The following is a 22,210-nucleotide window of genomic DNA, read 5'->3' on the forward strand; positions in this document are numbered from 1 at the left end:
TGTGCAACCTGTGTCGCGCCAAGATCAGCCGGGGAGCCACCACCACCAGCCCCACCACCACCAGCATGCGCAGACATATGATGGCCAAGCACCCCACAAGGTGGGGCGAAGGCCGTTCACCGCCTCCGGTTTGCACCGCTGCCTCTCCCCCTGTGCCTCAACCTGCCACTGAGATCCAACCCCCCTCTCAGGGCACAGGCACTACCGTCTCCTGGCCTGCACCCACACCCTCACGTCCAGCCGTCGCTAGCGCAAGTGTTGGAGCGCAAGCGCAAGTATGCCGCCATGCACCCGCATGCTCAAGCGTTAAACGTGCACATAGCCAAATTTATCAGCCTGGAGATGCTGCCGTATAGGGTTGTGGAAATGGAGGCTTTCAAAAGTATGATGGCGGCGGCGGCCCCGCGCTACTCAGTTCCCAGTCGCCACTACTTTTCCCGATGTGCCGTCCCAGCCCTGCACGACCACGTCTCCCGCAACATTGTACGCGCCCTCACCAACGCGGTTACTGCCAAGGTCCACTTAACAACGAACACGTGGACAAGCACAGGCGGGCAGGGCCACTATATCTCCCTGATGGCACATTGGGTGAATTTAGTGGAGGCTGGGACAGAGTCAGAGCCTGGGACCGCTCACGTCCTACCCACCCCCAGAATTGCGGGCCCCAGCTCGGTGGTGGTATCTGCGGCGGTGTATGCTTCCTCCACTAAACCACCCTCCTCCTCCTCCTACGCAACCTCTGTCTCGCAATCAAGATGTGTCAGCAGCAGCATGTCGCCAGCAGTCGGTGTCGCGCGGCACGGCAGCACAGCGGTGGGCAAGCGTCAGCAGGCCGTGCTGAAACTACTCAGCTTAGGAGAGAAGAGGCACACGGCCCACGAACTGCTGCAGGGTCTGACAGAGGAGACCGACCGCTGGCTTGCGCCGCTGAGCCTCCAACCGGGCATGGTCGTGTGTGACAACGGCCGTAACCTGGTGGCGGCTCTGAAGCTCGGCAGCCTCACGCACGTGCCATGCCTGGCCCATGTCTTTAATTTGGTGGTTCAGCGCTTTCTGAAAAGCTTCCCACGCTTGTCAGACCTGCTCGGAAAGGTGCGCCGGCTCTGCGCACATTTCCGCAAGTCCCACACGGACGCTGCCACCCTGCGCACCCTGCAACATCGGTTTCATCTGCCAGTGCACCGACTGCTGTGCGACGTGCCCACACGGTGGAACTCTACGCTCCACATGTTGGCCAGGCTCTATGAGCAGCGTAGAGCTATAGTGGAATACCAACTCCAACATGGGCGGCGCAGTGGGAGTCAGCCTTCTCAATTCTTTACAGAAGAGTTGGCCTGGTTGGCAGACATCTGCCAGGTCCTTGGAAACTTTGAGGAGTCTACCCAGATGGTGAGCGGCGATGCTGCAATCATTAGCGTCACCATTCCTCTGCTATGCCTCTTGAGAAGTTCCCTGCAAAGCATAAAGGCAGACGCTTTGCGCTCGGAAACAGAGGCGGGGGAAGACAGTATGTCGCTGGATAGTCAGAGCACCCTCCTGTCTATATCTCAGCGTGTTGAGGAGGAGGAGCATGAGGAGGATGAGGGGGAAGAGACAGCTTGGCCCACTGCTGAGGGTACCATGCTGCTTGCCTGTCATCCTTTCAGCGTGTATGGCCTGAGGAGGAGGAGGAGGATCCTGAAAGTGATCTTCCTAGTGAGGACAGCCATGTGTTGCGTACAGGTGCCCTGGCACACATGGCTGACTTCATGTTAGGATGCCTTTCTCGTGACCCTCACGTTACACGCATTCTGGCCACTGCGGATTACTGGGTGTACACACTGCTCGACCCACGGTATAAGGAGAACCTTTCCACTCTCATACCCGAAGAGGAAAGGGGTTCGAGAGTGATGCTATACCACAGGACTCTGGCGGACAAACTGATGGTAAAATTCCCATCCGACAGCGCTAGTGGCCGAAGGCGCAGTTCCGAGGCCCAGGTAGCAGGGGAGGCGCAGAGATCAGGCAGCATGTACAGCACAGGCAGGGGAACACTCTCTAAGGCCTTTGACAGCTTTCTGGCTCCCCAGCAAGACTGTGTCACCGCTCCCCAGTCAAGGCTAAGTCGGCGGGAGCACTGTAAAAGGATGGTGAGGGAGTACGTAGCCGATCGCACGACCGTCCTCCGTGACGCCTCTGCCCCCTACAACTACTGGGTGTCGAAGCTGGACACGTGGCCTGAACTCGCGCTGTATGCCCTGGAGGTGCTTGCTTGTCCTGCGGCTAGCGTCTTGTCAGAGAGGGTGTTTAGTGCGGCTGGGGGAATCATCACGGATAAGCATACCCGCCTGTCAACCGACAGTGCCGACAGGCTAACACTCATCAAGATGAACAAAGCCTGGATTTCCCCAGACTTCTCTTCTCCACCAGCGGACAGCAGCGATACCTAAACAATACGTAGGCTGCACCCGCGGATGGAAGCATCGTTCTCTATCACCATCCAAAACGGGGACCTTTTAGCTTCATCAATCTGTGTATTCTATTCCTCCTCCTGCTCCTCCACCTGAAACCTGACGTAATCACGCCGAACGGGCAATTTTTCTTAGGCCCACAAGGCTCGGTCATATAATTTTTGTAAACAATTTTTAGATGTTTCAATGCTCATTAAAGCGTTGAAACTTTCACCTGAACCAATTTTTATTTTAACTGGGCTGCCTCCAGGCCTAGTTACCAATTAAGCCACATTAACCAAAGCGATTAATGGGTTTCACCTGCCCTCTTGGTTGGGCATGGGCAATTTTTCTCAGGTACATTAGTACTGTTGGTACAGCAATTTTTTGGGGCCCTCGCCTACAGTGTAATCCAATTAATTTTTTGCCCACCTGCATTACAGCTGACGTTATCAGCTGTGATGGGCACTGCAATGGGATACATTTATGTACCGCCGGTGGGTTCCAGGGAGCCACCCATGCTGTCGGTTCACACGGAGTTGTAACTGCATGTGTCCACTTCTAAAGAACCCCAGTCTGACTGGGGGATGCAGTGTGGGCCGAAGCCCACCTGTATTAAACCTGACTTTACCTCAGCTGTGATGGGCAATGCAATGAGATATATTTATGTACCGCCGATGGGTTCCAGGGAGCCACCCATGCTGTGGGTCCACAGGGAGTTGTAACTACATGTGTCCACTTCTAAAGAACCCCAGTCTGACTGGGGCATGCAGTGTGGGCCCGAAGCCCACCTGCATTTAATCTGATGTTAGCTCTGCTGTCCAGGGCACTGCAATGGGATACATTTATGTACAGCCGGTGGGTTCCAGGGAGCCACCCATGCTGTGGGTGCACACGGAATTCCCATTGCGGAGTTGGGGATTTCCAGTTGTACCTGCCTGTGACTATTTATAAAAAAAACGCGGTCTGACTGGGGCATGCAGACACCTTGACAAAATGAATAGTGTGTGGCACATAGGTTCCCCATTGCTATGCCCACGTGTGCAGCTCCAGATGGAGGTGGCACAGGATTGGATTTCTCATTGCTTCTGTACAGCATTGTGGGCTATCGCCCCGCCCCTTTTAAAGAGGGTCGCTGCCAGGCAGTGATTGTGCTTTGTTGGAGGTAGTGTGGTGCTTAGCTAAGGTATGCATTGCTAATGAGGGCTTTTCAGAAGTAAAAGTTGTTGGGAGGGGGGGGGGGCCCACTCTTGCCGCTATTGTGGCTTAATAGTGGGACCTGGGAACTTGAGATGCAGCCCAACATGTAGCCCCTCGCCTGCCCTATCCGTTGCTGTGTCGTTCCCATGACTTTCTTGAATTGCCCAGATTTTCACAAATGGAAACCTTAGCGAGCATCGGCGATATACAAAAATGCTCGAGTCGCCCATTGACTTCAATGGGGTTCGTTACTCGAAACGAACCCTCGAGCATCGCGATAATTTCGTCCCGAGTAACGAGCACCCGAGCATTTTGGTGCTCGCTCATCTCTATTTACGATACATTATATGTAACTCAAAAATAGTACCAATAAAAACCACAGTTTGCTACAAAAAAAACAAGCCCTCATGCGAGCTGCTTGACGGAAAAATGAAAAAAGGTATGGCTTAAGAGAAGTGGAGATAAAAATCCCCTTAAAATCTCTGCGTCCATATGGTCAAAATAGGCTGCGCCACTAAGGGTTAATATTGAGCACACAACGTAGAATTATCACAACCAATTAACGGTTTATCCTGGCCAAGCATAAATGACATCACTGATGTTGGTGGGAAATAACAGTCTCCTCTGAAGTAACTTAGTTTTGCAGGAACTTCGATTCACTAAATGACTGAATCCGCTACCTGAAATGTTTAGTCACTGTCCCCTGACCAAATTATTTGCACAGTACCTTTGGGGAGGCTGTACAGTGATGAAGTCAGAATATACTGTTTTACTGGAGATGAGCCTGAGTGATGGAACTCAGGATTACACACCACCAAAACTTGAATATCCAGATACTGGCTGTCGGTCTATTGGCTTTCATTAGTGACAGCTCCGCATGTGCGGTCGGTAATTGCAGCTGATGTTTCCTCAGATGACCGAAGACTTCCCTCTGGCACTTTCGTTGCATCAGCTGGGGACTGTCACTCCAGGAATCTGAATTGTGGTCTCTCTCTGGCACAGGCAATCCCAGCTCTCCAGCAGAACTGGGGCAGCTCACTCCTCACAAGGCTCTCTGTCCTTCACAAAAATTGTTGAGTCACACTAAAGCCTGGGAATCCATTTTACTGGTGATGATCCTGGATGATTGTACTCACAATTACACACTACCGAGACTTCAATATCCGGGTACTGACTGTTGGTCTATCTGCTCTCACAGGTAGTCTCTTTTGATGATAGCTTGGAACTTGTGATCGGTTATTGCAGCGGACATTTCCTTCAACGATCAGCAGACCTTCTTCTTGCACTCACTTTGCAACAGCTGGAAAGCGTCACTCCAGGAATCCGAGTAGCTCTCGCTCTCTCGTAGAGGAAGACCCAACTCTCCAGTAGCACTGGGCCAGCTCACTCTCCACAAGGTTCTCTGCTCTCTACAAAAACATCTGTAGAGCCTCACTCTCATAATTCACAGCAGCAGAGTTAGATTTAAAAAAACACAGTCATGTGACCTTTCAATATGATATCCATCAATGATATACATAGATATATATGCATGGGTATTGAACCCCTTACAGATTTAGCCCTTGTCAAAAGGTAAATCCACATGCAGATTCCACGACAGAGATTCACAACACATCCCTTTTTTCTGTTTTAAGCATGCAGATTTCAAATCCACATGCAAAAAAAAATCCCCGCCATAGACTTGGGGGCAATTGGATTCCTTATAACAGAATCTGCATGGAATCAGTACGGATCCCACTAGAAATCCTTGGTGAAACCCTTGTACATCTCGCACTACTAAGATCTCAAATGTCAAAGGCAGGAAAGACCTCTCCTCAACCCCCCTCCCTCATCCCTTACACATGACCCCTTCATGTACTTTCCCTAATTTCTTCTCTCGTCCTGTTCTTACACTCTACCTCCAAACCCCGCCTTCTCCCAAATCCTTTGTTCGGTTGATAATGGTTTAAATGACTACAACACCCAGAGAGCGCCTCCCCAGTCCATTGGGCCTCCCTAAACCTAGTCCGCCGCTCCTTGGTGACCCTCTGCTCTGCTTCTCCAACATCTGTCCCTCTCCCTACGGCTCACCTTGGAGAGAGGTGATTCTCATACAGTCTAGGAAGGGCCCCATGGGCATGGGGCGGAGGGCAGGAGATCGCTCATCCTCAAGTTGTAGAAAGGTTATATTTCCAATGTTGTAGCCTATTACAGCTATTTTCTAATGCATGTTTGTTTTTCTATGAAAATATTGATAATAAATACATTTTTGAAAGAAATCCTTGGTGAAAAAATGCTATGTGAACATTCCCTGACCTCCCCCCCCCAAAATAAATAGATAAATATATAGTTGCCCGATATTTACAAGTCCAAATGGCACTGGTGTTCGGCAGACATTTACACGGCCGGTCCGGCCTGGTTTGGAATCTCACAATGAAATGGTCACCACAGATTGACTACAATCAATCGAGAATTCCAAAAACAATGAAGACATAAAGAGCTGCTCCAGTCTGTACAATCCACACACCGGGAGCAGCCGGCGGAGTCGGGAAAGTGTTGGGGAGACCCGCTCGCCGTACACAGACTCAACTGCAGACACTTAAGCTCAATCAGGCGGTTCAGATCTCGGCATTTTTGCAATTATCCTAAGTATTTCTGTAAATGTAAAACTACTCAGCAGCCATCAAAGGAAGAGCGGAACATTTAACTGTCTCTTTCATAGCGTCAAAGGGATATTTTTTACTGTCAGGGATAAAAAAAACGTAAAATCTTCCATCAGCGCTCCATTGTGTAAGCGTCAGGAGACAGCCCTTCATCAGCCCCGCCCGGGCACCTGTACGGAGCCGACATGTAACAGATGGAGATGGCTGATGTATAATAATGGCAGGTGCTTCCATAAGTACCAAGGATGTTTAACCCTTTCAGTGAGGGGGTGATGTGGCACGCCCACAAGACGTCCCCCCATCTCCACCTGGGATCATTTACTTTGCCGTGTCCAGCAGTATCCTAAAATACTAAAGCCTTATCTGCAGGATCTGAAGGAGCTTCTACAGAGGAAAGGTGAGCTCCAGGTTAGCTCTCAGGAGTAATTCAGGACCAGGTCGAGTTTTCCACACCCACATTACTTTTAAGGGCAACGTTAAAGGGGTAGTGCTGACATGTACAATGCCCGTAAAATATGTGACTTGTGATCGGCTGGTGACCCGAGGTTCCACTTTAGGCACCCTGGCAAAAACTTGATTTTTCCATGGACAGCCAGAGCCAGCGAGACGGCCCCCCGCAGAAATGTAAAACCACAGAATGACCATTCACATGAATGGCCGCCCTGTAATTACAAGGGCAGCACTTGACCCACCCAGACAGGAGCCACTTTTACAGAGTTTTCCACTCTGCAGGCTGTAAATCTATTTTCAGTTGTCCCTAAACTGGTGGGTGTAGACTTCTGCTATGATGTCTCAATACACTGCACAGATAAGAGAGCAGGATCTCTTCTGTATCTCTGAGCTGGTAGGTGTAGACTGCTGCTATGATGTCTCCATACACTGCACATATAGCAGAGCAGGATCTCTTCTCTTTCTCTCTCTCTCTCTGAGCTGGTGGGTGTAGACTTCTGCTATGATGTCTCATACACTGCACACATAGGAAAGCAGAATCTCTTCTGTATCTCTGAGCTTATGGGTAAAAATTGCTGCTATTCTCCATATTTTACACACCTACAGTAGCAGAGCAGGATCTCTTCTTCATCACTTCTCTGTAACACATCTTCACAAGTAACAGCAGCATAGAGGATGTTATACAGCAGTACTGAGCAGCACAGATTAGATTTCAGTATCTAGTAGACAGTAAATTATTTGCCATTAGCAGCATCTTTGTGCGTCTTTTTCCTTCTACAGCCATCTCCTCGACTCCCCTCAAGAAGCTTCTAAGGACGGACTGAGACAATATCCCCCAGTTTCTTGTAATCCATTTTGTTATCTCTCTTACTAGAGATGGAAATCAACAGCAAGTTAATTGGAAGGGAGCCTCCTAGTGGCCAAGAACATTTTTCAGCACAAAAACCTCATTTTAGGTAAATGAAGTGATTTGCCCTTTTTCTACTTCGCACATTGGCTATCCTATAAGCACACATTTGTAGAGCTTATTGAAGGGCATTTCACACAACGCAATAATTGCTCACATGAATGTTCGTTCTCACGTATCGCCCAGCGTAAACCTCGAACAGCGAATGGCAGAACGCTCGGCTACCTTTCTTCATATTTTTATGTGCACATAAAAATGATCATCAGCGAGCAGAAGAATAATGAGGGACAATGCTGGGGGGGGGGGGGGGGGATGGACACATGGGCAATCGCTCAATCATTCATATAACCCCTCTCCCAATAATTGTAGCAAACCGGGCCGATCGGCTTGTGGTCCATCGGTGCTCATTATAGCCAATTCATCTGCCAGCACCAAAAGGATTCTTAGTTGAGCTGTTTGATAGGAACACTGAATAAGAATTGAGATGTTGTATATACTGGCATTTTTTAGCACTTAGCAATGTGCTGTTCCTCCATTATTCCTCCTGGAAATGTATGAATAGATTAAAAGGAACCCGTGACCACAATTCTACTACCAAAAATAGCAATACCGCTGTATTAAGTGTGTAAGGGATGTGTTGGCAAACTGCTTTTATAGTCCAGTACCTTTCACGGCCCGAGGGTCATTGATGCTCCTGCGTTCAGGTCACACACCGCAGTACTGCTATTCCCACTTTCAAAGAATCATAACTTTTTTTTTCTTTCAGTTTTTTATTTGTCACATGACACACCTACATGAGGGCTTGTTTTTTGCAGGAGGAGTTGTATTTTTCAGTGGTGCCATATAATTTAACATAAGATGTATTAGAACACTTTAAAAAATTTCAGAAATGACAGTGGAATTTAAAGGGTTAACAGCCCCAATCAGAGTCACGAGTGGCATCAAGGACAACTGATATCCACCATTATTGAGAGGGTTCGGTTCCCGAGGCCGATCCATGCCCACCGTGTGCTGTGAACGGGCATTTACGTCCTAAGGGTGGGTTCACACCAACGTGTTTTTGTGCGCACTTACGCACGCACAAAAACAAGCTTGTATTTGCAATATAGCATTCCCTATGGTGTGTGCACATGTCTGTGCTTTACAGGGGTCTGCCTGCAAAGATAGGACATGCGTGCACCATTGGGAATGTACGCATTGTTTTCAATGGAGCCGCGGCTGCTGCCGGCGGCTCCATTGAAAACAATGCTCTGCCGGCCCTCTGCATCCTTTTTCAGGGAAGAGCTTTACATATAAGAAACATTTTCGTGTAAAAAAAAATACTTTCCTCTCTGCCGCTGCGGCAGATGTTTCCTTCACCCCCGCTAGTTAAAAGAATTCTCTGCTGCTACATCTGCCACATCTGTGACAGATGCAGCAGAGGAATTCTTCAATTCTCTACCGCAGCTGTCACACACGTCAGCTGCGGTAGAGGATTCTGCTGCTGGCAAATGATTTCAGGGAAGGGCTTTAAATATAAGCCCTTCCCTAAAAATCAAGTAAAAGTACTGTAAAAAAAACATACTTTCCTCCCTTTGTCTTCTCCTGGCTGTCCCCAGCTTTCTAGTTCTGAGCTATCAGCAGCCGGGGATTTAAAATCCCCGCCTGCTGGTAGCTCTGATTGTGATTGGCTGAGCGCTTCAGTCAATCACAATCAGAACTACCAGCAGGCGGGGATTTTAAATCCCCAGCTGCTGATAGCTAAGCACAGCAGTGCAGAGCTGGGGACATTACGAGGAGTCACGGCTGAGCCCTGGCAGCTGACGGGCTTTCAGGGAAGGACTTTAAAGATAAGCCCTTCCCTGAAAAGCCAATAAAAGTAGTGTTAAAAAAAATAAAAAACATACTCACCTGCCTTCAGCTGCCGGGGCTCAGCCGCGATTTCTGGCCTGCCCCTGGCTCTGTAGTTCTGAGCTATCAGCAGCTGATAAAAATCCCCGCCTGCTGGTAGCTTTGATTGTGATTGGCTGAAGAATTTTAAATCCTCGGCTGCTGATAGCTCAGAACTAGAAAGCCTGGGCACAGCCAGGAGAAGACGTGGTTGAGCCCGGCAGCCAAAGGAGGTAAGTATTTTTTTTTTACAGTACTTTTACTTGATTTTTCAGGGATGGGCTTATATTTAAGCCCTTCCCTGAAATCAATTAGCAGCAGAATCCTCTACCGCAGCTAACATGTGTAGCATGTAGATGTAGCAGCAGGGAATTCTTTTAACTAGCAGGGATGAAGGAAACATCTGCTGCATGCGGCAGACGTGTTCTTCATGCCAGTTGGGGTCACAGCAGTGGCGGAGAGGTATTTTTTTTTTACACTAAAATGTTTCTTTTTCGGGGAAGGGCTTATATGTAAAGCCCTTCCCTGAAAAACAATGCAGGGGTGCTAACAGAGCATTGTTTTCAATAGAGCCGCCGGCAGCAGCCGTGGCTCCATTGAAAACAATGCACGCAGCTGCATACACGCGTGCTTTTGCTCGTACGTAGGTGCACACCTATGTACGTGCAAAATCTCGCTCGTGTGAAGCCACCCTAACTGCACGCGGTGTATGCAATTAGGACGGAACTAGTCATGTGTGTGTAACAAAAGAAATTAAACATTTCTAGGAGGAATAACAGAGGAACGCAAAATTCTAAGAAAAGAGGCTCCAGAATTTGTATCTCATGAGGCATACAAGTATTTACTAAAGCCAACAAGTCAGGCTGCGCCTCATTGTAAATTGTATCCGGCATGAAGCAATCCGTTACAACTATGGCGCAGTTAAGTCAATATTCCGCCATTACATTCTGTCGCCTTGGATGGGATTCGGAGGGTGTGATAGAAAATAACGGGCGGCTACTGAAGTCAAAGAATGGAAAATGATTTTCTCCTTCCATAAATTATGCAGCAATGGAGAAATACGTCGCGGCGTCTCGCACTTGATGTTCTACGTGGAAGCAGAACCGACGCTTTGAAGATGTGAAAAGAAAAAGTAAGTTGTTACCTGTTTGAGAATCTCGGCCGCAGTTTCGTGCGAGCAATCAAATATCACATAAAACTCCTTGGCTTTCTTCATCTCTTTGAGCAGCGGCCGCGCGTCCTTGTTTCCTGAGGGTAATTGGCGGATTTTTATTTTGATGTTGTATCTTGATGGCGCCTTGATGAGTTCTTGCAGGCGAATTAAACCTAAAGGAGAAAATAATACGTGATATTAGCCGAACACTAAAACTCCTCTAACAGGATAGTAAAGCTCCTCCTGATAGCCGGGGAAAAACTAATTAGCCGACTTTGTTAAGAAGCAAATTAGTCCATTTTTATAGACACTATTTTTAGGAAGCTGCCATATTATCCGCCACATAAAGGGCAGGTTCCTTTCTGGTACATAAACAGCAATTTCCTAAAATCTTCTTAACCCCTTCCTGCTGGGGCCCTTTTTTGTTTTATTCTTTTTCATTTTTTCTCCCCACTTAAAAAAAAAAAAAAAAAAATCATAACTTTTTTCCGGTAGTACGGCTACATGAGGGCTTCTTTTCTGCAGGACAAGTTGTATTTTTCAATGGCAACATTTAACCAATGGCAGATTTTGATAGGGGTGATTCGTTTGACTGCCCTGGGTCCAAGTCTCTAGAGGGTCCCAAATGCCCCTATTGTAATCTACACTGCTAAACCTCCAGCTGCAGGGAGACGAAGGGGTTAAATGCCTTAGTACATTACAACCTTCTATCTCTGCTATGCATAATCTCACAGGTGCACAGTAGGACGTCATCACTCCTCTCCCTTCCCAGTCCCAGTACACAGTGAGTGCCGGGGAGAGGAGTGATGATGTCCTGCTTTGCATTGCAGCTGTATGTAGTAAGGAATATAACTAGAGATGAGCGAATGTACTCGGTTCGGGTGTTTTTGGACTCGAGCACCGCATTTTCCGAGTAACTGACTACTTGGACGAAAAGATTCGGCGGGGGCCGGGGGGCAGCGCGGTGGAGCGGGGGTAACGGTGGGGAACAGTGGGGAGCTCTTCCCCCGCGTACCCCCGGCGCCCCCCCGAATCTTTTCGTCTGAGTAGTCAGTTACTCGGAAAAAGCGTTGCCCGAGTCCAAAAACACCCGAACAGAGTACGTTCGCTCATCTCTAAATATAACCCCTTCCTTTCCCTGAATCCGGATGTTTAGCAGTGGGGCAAGGCTATTTACCATGGCCACTCTCCCTATAACATTTTGGGGTACAGAGAGGGTTCTAGTACTAATTAGGTCCATTTAGGATGCTGTTACTAATTGGGGAATATTGGAGAACAGATTACTAATTGGGTTCACAGGGGCTGTTCAGTATTACTTAGTGGGGTCACTAAGTAAGGCCACTAAAAAGGTTACTATTACTAAGTGGGGCCACAGCGAGCACATTAATACTATGGAGGGCACTGAAAAGTTGAATAGAGGTTGCAGTGGAGTGGGGAGAGTGCGCAAAGTGGCTGGAAAAATCTCAATGGTGAATCTGAGACAACTCGAAACAGAGATGACATCACCTGTGATCACTGGAGGTAACTGCACTGTAAACACTATTAGGGCACATTCACACATAGCAGTGTGGATTTTCCGCAGTGCAAAATCTGTAGCAAAATCCACGTCAGTTTTGCATCAAAGATCGTGTCAACGTTCGCAGCATTTATATGTACTTCGATGCAGATCTACAGCGGATTTCACCAGTTCATATCTGTAAAAATTGGTTGGATTTTGACAGCCTTTGATGTGGAAAGTGATCCAAGCAGAACAGGACGAAGTTCACACCACACACAAGGGAACACATACACATGGAAGAGGACTGTTCACCGCATGTCAGCCCACCTCCACAGACACACAGAGCATGTCACTGTTCACACCTACAGAAAAACATGCATGGATGCAAACACAAGGGTGCTGCGAGGAAAATGACGAAACCAGAGGGGCTGGCATTTATGTGCAGCAGACCGGTGGTGATTGGCTGCACACCCAGCCAGCTCAAACTTCCCTCACCTGTGAAAGTGAGTCCTGGAAACCCGTAGAACTACAGGTCCCAGGAGCACAACCTGACAATATGACACAAACAATATAGTGAGTTTACTAACCATTTGGCCAGAATATCTTTGAATATCTGATTATCCTGGGAAAGCAGAGGGGCGGGCATTCAGATTCTGCTTCCCTGCTAATAGGACTAGAAACAGAGCAATGCAGCATGGGAAGTAAGGGCAAGAAAGCCAGGACAGTGAACAACTGGCAAAATGCTAGGCTTGCTACATGCCCCTCCCTGATAGTGGGATTGCAAACAGCAGAACAACAGGAAAATGGGGAAGACCATCTGAAAACCAGAACCTACAGACATGAAACAGCAGCAAATGAGGGTAAGGAGAACCGGGGGGGGGGGCATTGTAGGAAACTCGTTAAAAACTCGGGTCCGCTTTACTATATTGCAGAAGGTTTAGACCATGTCCTGTGTAGAAAATACAGCAATTGGAAGGGAATTATAAGATGCAGATAGTCAGTGAACGTATTCCCTGCTGCACATCTGGTATTATTTCCCATCTCCAGGCACCAGCTTACGCTTCAGCTGCCATAAAGTACTGACATCAGAATCCGCATGAAATCTTATTAACTTGGATTCGGTTGCAGCAGTCGGTAGAAAATGATGCACTTTTTAGAAAAGTACTTTTTCATGCACTGATGGCATCAAACATTGGGCTAATCTACCATAGAGAAGAAAGGCGAAAGCAAGTCCTACAGCAGGTGTGTTTACATAATGCCCATCTTATGCAAATCACCAAAAATAGATGTCCTTTATATGCAAAGCGAGAGGTTTTATCTTCAAAACGGTGAAACCGGAGGATGGAGCATATCTTAAGTTCTGGGTATCATAAAAAATACCATTTTATGAGTTTATTCATTTGTTTTAAGAAATCTGTACAAAATCTGGAACATTTCTCAGTAGTGATGAACGCCGGGATCAGATGCCAATCACTGCTGGATTCAGACGCTGCAATGTCATACAATGTGATCTGTTGTTTATAGCGATGTTTGTTCACTCTACAAGGTCAATCAACCAAAACCACAAAGTTCCTGTCGGTAACGAAGGACATGCGCTTCACGTCTTATGGTTAGTGACCTTGATGGCCCGGCGCCAACGCCACTGAATGGTGTCTCCTTTGCCCACCAAGGAGTTTTTGTACCAAGGCCAAAAATTCTGCTTGGTGCTCGCCTCCAGCAAAGTAAAGCTGGCAATACATTTAAAAGAATGATCACCATGGAATCGTTCATATATACCATCCCAACAGTAAGAAGGGTTATTTGGAGGAGGGAGAAAAGAAGTCCAGAGTGGTGCGATAACATAAAAGTGATAATACTCACTCGCCCTCGCTCTGCAGCAGCTTCCGTTTTTTTGCTGGCCAGTTCCCTGCTGGTATACTTCTGGGTCATGTGATTCCTGCAGCCAATGACTGGCTTTGCTGCAGCAATCACAGGACACGCATCCAGAAGGGAAGACCAGCAGAAGTCTTCAAAAAATGCAATAAAAGTGATAAAAAAGCTATATGTACCCCAAAATGGTATCAATAAAAACTACAGCTTTTCATGCAAAAACCAAGCCCCCCAGAGAGCTCCAGTGATGGTAAAATAAAAAAGTTCTGGAACTTTGAATGCAGCGATGCAAAACAAAAACTAATTTCGAGAAAGTGGGTTTATATTGTGCAAAAGTGGAAAAACCTCATATTGGTATTGTTGTAATCGACCCGCAGAAAAAATGTATTATGTCATTAAGGGCTTATTTACACGAGCGTATATCGGCCGGCGTTTTCACGGCCGACTGATATACGCTACCATCTGATGCATTGGATTCCAATGCATGAAATCACATGGCTGTATTCCCAGCGGCGTAAAAGCGCCCGGTCGGGCGTTTTTATGCCAGACAGAAAGGATCGTCCTGGAACTATCTTCCTGGCCGCTGCCATAGACTCCTGTGAGAGCCAATGACAGCGGCTGCAGAAGGGAGGTGGGAGATAGATTAGCAGCGTGACTGCTAAACTCCCTTCCCCTTGTCTTCTCCGCCCCTTGCTGCTGTTTGCAATGGGGGTGGGTGGGCGCGGAAGGCTGAGCTGAGCTTCGCCCCTTCCCGCCCCCTGCCATTGCTGGTTGCAGACAATAGGCAAAGAGGGGCAGGAGCTTAGCTCCACCCCTGTCCCAGCCCCTCCCATTGCAAACAGCCGGAGGGGAGGAGAGAGGAGGTGAGTTGGCGAGGGCAACGTAAGCTGTCTTCCCCCGCCCGATGGCATACATGGATCACACGGTAGTATATATCGGCCAGCCGTGAAAACGCCGGCCTTATACACTCATGTAAATAAGCCCCTATGCTGCATGATTAATGCTATAAACACAAACAACGGATGTGATTTCTTTCCCTCAAAAACAAATTAATAAAAGTTCTGCAATTATTATACGTGCTCAAAAAATGGTACTAATAAAATTAACGCTTGACGCAAAAAAAAATAAGCCCTCATACGGCCGCGTCGACAGAAAAAGTAAAAAGGTTTCATTTTTTTGAAAAGCGGAGGTGAACAGCCACAAAACATTGTCACGTCCTTTAGCCCACAGCCGGCGGTGTCACCAAGGGGGCGTCTAAGATGATGGGTGGCAACATTCAGGTTCAACTAATGCCGGAACGGACAAACTGCCCCATAGTAGGTGAACAGGCGTGCAGCGTATAACTAGTATGAATGGGGGAGGAGGGGTACAAATTCTACATTGGGTCGTGTGTGGGACCCGCATTATAATTCATCCCTGCACTGTAATAATACGGTATTGCGGACTATGAGAGTTCTTCATGGGCTCCTCAGCAGAATTCAGATGGTAAAGGTAAGGCGGTCTGGAAAACTTTTTGTTTACTACAGGAAACTCCTGAAATGCTTTTCTGAGTGTATTTAAGGGATCACAACAAGCGTCTGCACAGCCATTAATCGCTGCCTAAATGTCCTGTGTAATGGCCCTGCTGTGATGTAGCATTCTGTCTATTAGCGGAGTGCAGGAACGTCCGGCGCGGCGTCCAAACACTGAACCTCCGAAGCAATCTGTTATATTGGCCTCCAGCTGGAGACGATGGAAACTATTGATTTCTAGATACAAATGTGTGACAAATAAATTTGTGTAATGCAGGATCTGGCGTATCCTCCCCTCCCCCGCCTCCGACACGCTGGGCCTCATTTAACCTTATCTGGAGACCTGGCTGGGTCTGAAAGAAGCACTAAATGAAACAAGATAGATCGCTCCTCTCGGTGAAATTAGGGCAAAGTCAAATGGCTTTACTCATGCAAGTATATGGGAGCTGAAGCAAGGGAAGAAATTTAAAGGGGTCTTGTCACTTAAGGTCACACCCCACTGGTTAAAGGGGTGGTCTTATTAAAGATAACCTCTTTCAGTTTGCAGCTGCCACGGTGTAAGGAGGGTGAGGGTTGTGCTGCTGTGCGCTAAATGTTGTCGTGTTCTTTAAGAGGAAGCGGAACAGAGGAAGGAGTTGTAGCGGGAAAGAGACAGGAAGTGGCTGAGTGAGCGCGTAGCAGGAGACATGTGGTGGCAGCAGTGGCTACTCAACCCCTTAATGCCACAGGACGTAAGATTACATCTTGGCTAGCACATGCTCTAAAGCTGAGCCCGAGCCATCCTGCAGCAGGAGCCAGCTGTGTCTGACAGCCAGCCTCCCTCTACAACAGCGGGGATGAGTGAGAGCACTGATACCCGCTATTAGCTCTTTACAAGCTTGGGATGTGTAAACGATTCACAGAGGGCCAATGGGTTGCGATGGCAACCGGACACGAGACAATAGTGTTCAGGCCTGCCATGACCTGTGATTGCTATTGTAAGCGATAATGCATAGTAGTACAGAAGAACTGCAATGCATAGTCAGAGCGATCTTAGCTTTTCTGGTTCAAGTCCCCTACAGGGGCAAAAATGCAAAAAGAAACACAAAAAAAACACATAAAAACTATTTTTTGTGTACTTTCCAAAGTTTACAAAACCCCACATTTTGTATTGTCGCATCCATAACAACCCGTACAAAAAAATTGAACACGCTATTTATCCTGCACAGCAAAAACTTAAAAAACAAAAAAGCAAAAAAAAAACAAAACAAGAAAACCTTAAAAACAAAGTCAAAAATTATTTTTTCAAAAATAGGGCTTTTTTATGCAAATGTGGAAAAACCTAAAAATACATATATATACATAATTTTGGCATCACTATAATCGTATCGACCTGCAGAAAAAATGTATCATGTCATTTATGCTGCTTGATTCACAGTGTAAAAAAAAACAAAAAAAAACAATGGCACAATTGATATGCTGTTCTCCACCTGCCCTTCCCCCCAAAAGTTTATAAAAGTTATACAATACATTAAAAGTAATTTAAAAAACTGTACCAATAAAATCTACAATTCGCCACCCATAAAAACAAGCCCTCATACGGTCAGGTCGATGGAAAAATAAAGAAGTTATGGCTTTTGAGTGGAGATGAAAATACCCCCAAAAATCTTGGCTTCCAAAAAGGCTGTCATTAAAGGGTTAAAATGCTGTGTGTGCAATCAGCTGTAGTCCTTTGGACTAGGACTCTCCCAGGAAGACGTTTGTGAACCAAGTAAATGGCGCTCCCACTCCTCCGGTGTTATCGGATTGAAGTGTAACGTGCTGCTGGTCAGACCAGTTCCTTCGTTCCTCTCCCTCTTCCCAGCTATCCCAAATCGACAGGCGCAGAGACTGAGGCTCAGGCTTGTTGTTTGCCATTGAAATAAAGTGAGTTGCTGTTAAGCGGAGATTGCCTCTTACTCGTGGACCCTCTGGTGCTCTTGTAGCAATTGGGTCCATTTTCATACATGAACCTCATTGGAACCGATCTGACCGGAGTTCAGCCATGAGTCACTAATGGCCCCCTTGCCAATGAAGAAGGCTAAAGTGACCATGACCTGTCTGGCTAAGATAGACCCTCTAGCCTTAGACACCCACGGCACACTAGAAAAAATTGGCATTGGCCCGACTGCCGAAACTGGTAAACAACCAATATTACATGGCGACCATTTATTGCACCGCAAAGAGAGCTCAGGGACCGTGTAAGAAAGGAGATGTGCTGCTGGGGAGCCGCCACAGGAGCTGCAACGCCGGAGAGAGATTGTAAAGGGCGGATCTTGGACACCTTGATGTGAAAGGGAGTGATGTGAGAGCACAAAGGGCACTGTGGAGAGGGACCAGAAACTGTCTACTACCGAAGAGAGAGAAAGACTTAACTATGGCCCCAACATGGTTGGGTATCAGACTGCAGCAAAGATCCAAGGAAACTGTGGTAGAGCCATCTTCCTGACCTCCAACTAGCCTGGGCCGGTGGTAGTGATGACTTCCATGTAGCAAATTGTAAGTGAGGTCAGCCTCCACGTTAAGTGTGCACACCAGAAAGGGAAAGCTCTGATAATAAGCAGGCCTGCTAGAAGAGGTAGGGTTAGTGTTACAGACAGTAGACTCTGTACACGTTTTGGGGTGCTCAGACCCAGTTTAAAGACTGTGTCTTTTAAAGGAAAATTGCACAAGTAAAAGGGAACCAGCTTCCCCAAGAGACTGAATCCGGTATTGATCACCAGAAATGTAGTGTTAATTCTTTATAGACAGACGGCATTACATTACGTGATTTATATTTCTGTTCAACGGGACTGATGTTTTTATTGCTACTTTATTGGTATTATTTCTTATTAACTACAAAGTTTTATTAATCCTAGGATTTAGCTAGTGATTGTGTAAAGCCATGTGAAGGGAGACAGTAAACTGCCTAATTGGCATCATAAATCTGTTCACTTTCATTCCATCGTTCTTGAATAAATATTTACATTTTGGTTACCCCGTCTGCTGCATTGTATCCTGAATCTGCATCAAGACACCATCCACTCGTCAAGGTGGCATCAACTGGCCATATGCCCTATTGGGGTATATGAATGTAGTAAAGGTCACCCAATTGGACACATCCTGTAGATATTCCAGTGCATCAGGTCGGGTTTCCTCAGCAGGGATGGCTTTTTTTTCTCTCCAACTCTGACCGGATTGCTGACCAATAGCAAGGCAGCGTTAGCAGGGGCATGCACAGGGAGGTAGCACGGAGCGAGCAATTGTGCAAAATGTAGTTTCAAGCTGCATACCAGCAGGAATGTGGTGGCCATAATGTGGGGAAGCATCAAAAATGGAGGGCAGGACAAGAAGGTAATGGCTGGTCAATTTATACCCATAAACAGCTGTGCATAAACATGGTGCAAACAGCTTTCATGGCTGCTTTCTTAAAAATTTCACAACCAGAATATTCCTTAAAAAAATACTAAAAAAGAAAATGCCAAAATTGCCATTTTTTGTTTGTATTGCTTCCACAAAACAGGAAAAAAAGTTAATCAAAAAGTAATTTGTGTCTCAAAATGGTAGCAATACAAACTACAAGAGACTGGAGCTTCGGGGAGATAATTTGTATATTCTCAGTGCATTCTGGGAAGAATGTGAACAAGGCAATTGCTGGCTTTATAGAATCCTAGAATGGTAGAGTTGGAAGGGACATCCAGGGTCATCGGGTCCTTTAGGGTCATCGGGTCCAACCCCCTGCTCAGTGCAGGATTTACTAAATCATCCCAGACAGATGTGTGTCTAGCCTCTGAAGACTTCCATTGAAGGAGAACTCCCCACCTCCCGTGGCAACCTGTTCCACTCATTGATCCCCCTTACTGTCTAATATCTAATCTGTGTCTCCTCCCTTTCAGTTTCATCCCATTGCTTCTAGTCTTTCCTTGTGCAGATGAGAATAGGGCTGATCCCTCTGCACTGTGACAGCCCTTCAGATATTTGTAGACAGCTATTAAGTCTCCTCTCAGCCTTCTCTTCTGCAAGCTAAACATTCCCAGATCCTTTAACTGTTCCTCATAGGACATGATTTGCAGACCGCCCACCATCTTAATAACTCTTTTCTGAACTTGCTCCAGTTTGTCTGTCTTTTTTAAAGTGGGGTGCCCAGAACTGGACCCAGTATTCCAGATGAGGTCTGACTAAGGAAGAGTAGAGGGGGATAATGACCTCACGTGATCTAGACTCTATGCTTCTATTATTACATCCCAGAATTTTGTTTGCGTTTTTGGCTGCTGCATCACATTGTTGACTCATCTTCAGGGCTTATTCACACGAGTGTATATCAGTGCCATTTTCATGTCCGGACGCTATACGCAACCAGATGGAGAACCAGATACCTGTAGAAGTAGAGGAATAGAAGCATGTGACCCAAATACACAGGAGGATCAGGAGTCGGTCATCAGCCATACTGCTCGGGCACCAGTACCAGGTTCTCACACAGGAGAACAGGGAGGAGTTACAGCAAGAAATAACTCCACCCACGGAGAACAGTCTGTTAAGCACTCAGAATCCTCGTGGAGGGAGAAAAAGCGGTGTTGTTGTTGTGAAGAAAAAGAGAGTGCTGGTTGTTCATCAGTACCTTCACCTGTGCGGTGGCTCCTCCATTTAGCAATTTAGCTATCTGTAAATTGGGGATGTGGTGTTTATTATACCTGCCCTCTTGTATCAGTATATCAGTAAGTATATGGCCATTTTCTGTGATTTGTTTTGTCTGTTTATATTGTCCTTTTCTGTGATTCAGAACTTAAATAAATTCCAGAAAAATATGTTTATCAAATGAAAAGAGGGGGGAATATCTAAAGAAGAATATAATGTGGTCTGCAGAAACTGTGGGGCAAGGGTCAGAAAAGCTAAAGCGGATAATGAATTGAGGCTTGTAACAGAGGCCAAAAGCAATAAAAAAAGGATTTGGGGGTCAAAAGCAAAAGAAAAGTCAGAGATACTATAGGATGTTTACAGGATGAAAATGGTGAATTGGTTAAAAATTCTGTTGAAGCACGAACCTTCTAAAATCCTATTTTGTATCTGTTTTCTCTCAGAAAGTAGATGTAACATCAGCTGATCTTCCCTGTGCTATTGGAGGAATAAAAGATGTAGGCTATCTATAAGCAGAGATTACATCCTAGGATACTGAAGGAAGCAGCAAAGGTAATTGCTGAACCACTCACCGGAGTCTGTGAACATTCCTGGAGAAGGGCTTTTAACCACTGGCGTTTTTTTGAACGCTGTGATATCGCTGCGTTTTTTTTCAATGGGGCTTTCTAATGTTAAAATCGCATCGCACAAAAATCGCAAACGCACGTGCGAAGTAATTTGTGCAAAAACACACTAAAGCTCATATAAATTTGGTGCTGCCACAATCGTAATAACTCACAAAATAAAGGTTACATAATAATGATACCAGATGGGGAACGTCATAAAATTAAACCCCCAAAAACAATGGCGAAGTTAATTATTTCAATTATCTCTTGTACCACATTTCAAAATTCACCCAATTTTGCACAATCCTGGACCGTACACAGTCGATCTGCACCCTCCATGTAACAGACAGTCGGGGTTTAATCTAATATCCATGTTAAAAAAACTCTAACGGAGTCTGATAAACTTTTTGCAGTAAATACACTTGTGATACTTGTGAGCTTTCAGCTGGCGATCTCATTGGAGTCGTAGACAACACCGCGGCCCGCTTATCTTCACTAATACGGACGAAATCTGTTTCACTTTTTTTTTTTTACCTTTTTTGGGAATTGCTGTAAATAACAAGAATGAATATGTTTATATAATTAAGATATTAACCCCTCATGACTCCAAAACACCCAAGAAAATTCACCAAAGCAGACACTGACCATCCGTGGGCAGCAAAACGCGTCGTAACTGAAGGAGCTGGAAGATACAACTGTGGCGAACTTCACAAAGCTTCTAAATTATTCAAAACTACAAAAAATACCCCAGAATGTACTTGTTCCAAAAAGATTAGCCCTCTCTTCTCCCACTGTGAAAATCCCTCTAAATCTACAATAAAAGAAAAAAATACTTCCAGGAAGGTTTTTCCAATTCTAATATGGATGCTGAGGGGTTAAGCAAAACAACTTGCAAAGTTGCTTCGGTCTTGATTAGAGATGAGCGAACCTACTCGGCCACGCCCCTTTTTCGCCCGAGCGCCGCGATTTTCGAGTACTTCCGTACTCGGGTGAAAAGATTCGGGGGGCGCCATGGGTGAGTGGGGGGTTGCAGTGGGGAGTGGGGGGGAGAGGGAGAGAGAGAGAGGGCTCCCCCCTGTTCCCCGCTGCTACCCCCGCTCCGCCACGCCTCCCCCCGCCCCCCCGAATCTTTTCACCTGAGTATCGAAAATCGCAGTGCTCGATCGAGTAATTACATTATATTCGCTCATCTCTAGTCTTGATGCATCAGAGCAATACCCAACTGGGCCGTGAGGGCGGAAGAGGCTGTAAAATTGCATCCTAGTTTTACCATTTCGAGAACATTTTCAATCCTTTTCATTGCCCCCCCCCCCCCCGATAAGCCAGAAAATTTAGTAATCCGGCACCAACCAAACTGAGTCAGTCTCCCTATACGGCTGAATTGTCGAAATCCCAGAGTGTAAAGGACAGAGCAGAAGGCTTCCTTTAGAATATTTTTGCTTCCA

The 22,210-nt window shown here is 46.5% G+C and overlaps 1 protein-coding gene across 1 annotated transcript in view; it reads right to left on the reverse strand.

The window, feature by feature from the left end:
* Nucleotides 1-22,210, reverse strand: part of GRIK1 (glutamate ionotropic receptor kainate type subunit 1) — a 364,588-nt gene that overhangs the window by 161,158 nt on the left and 181,220 nt on the right. The window contains exon 4 of the mRNA XM_066599053.1: nt 10,642-10,823. Within this exon, the coding sequence (XP_066455150.1) occupies nt 10,642-10,823 (182 nt within the window). The remainder of the gene's footprint in view (nt 1-10,641; nt 10,824-22,210) is intronic.

Source organism: Eleutherodactylus coqui, chromosome 4, assembly GCF_035609145.1.
Source record: "Eleutherodactylus coqui strain aEleCoq1 chromosome 4, aEleCoq1.hap1, whole genome shotgun sequence".
Taxonomy (NCBI): Eukaryota; Metazoa; Chordata; class Amphibia; order Anura; family Eleutherodactylidae; genus Eleutherodactylus; species Eleutherodactylus coqui.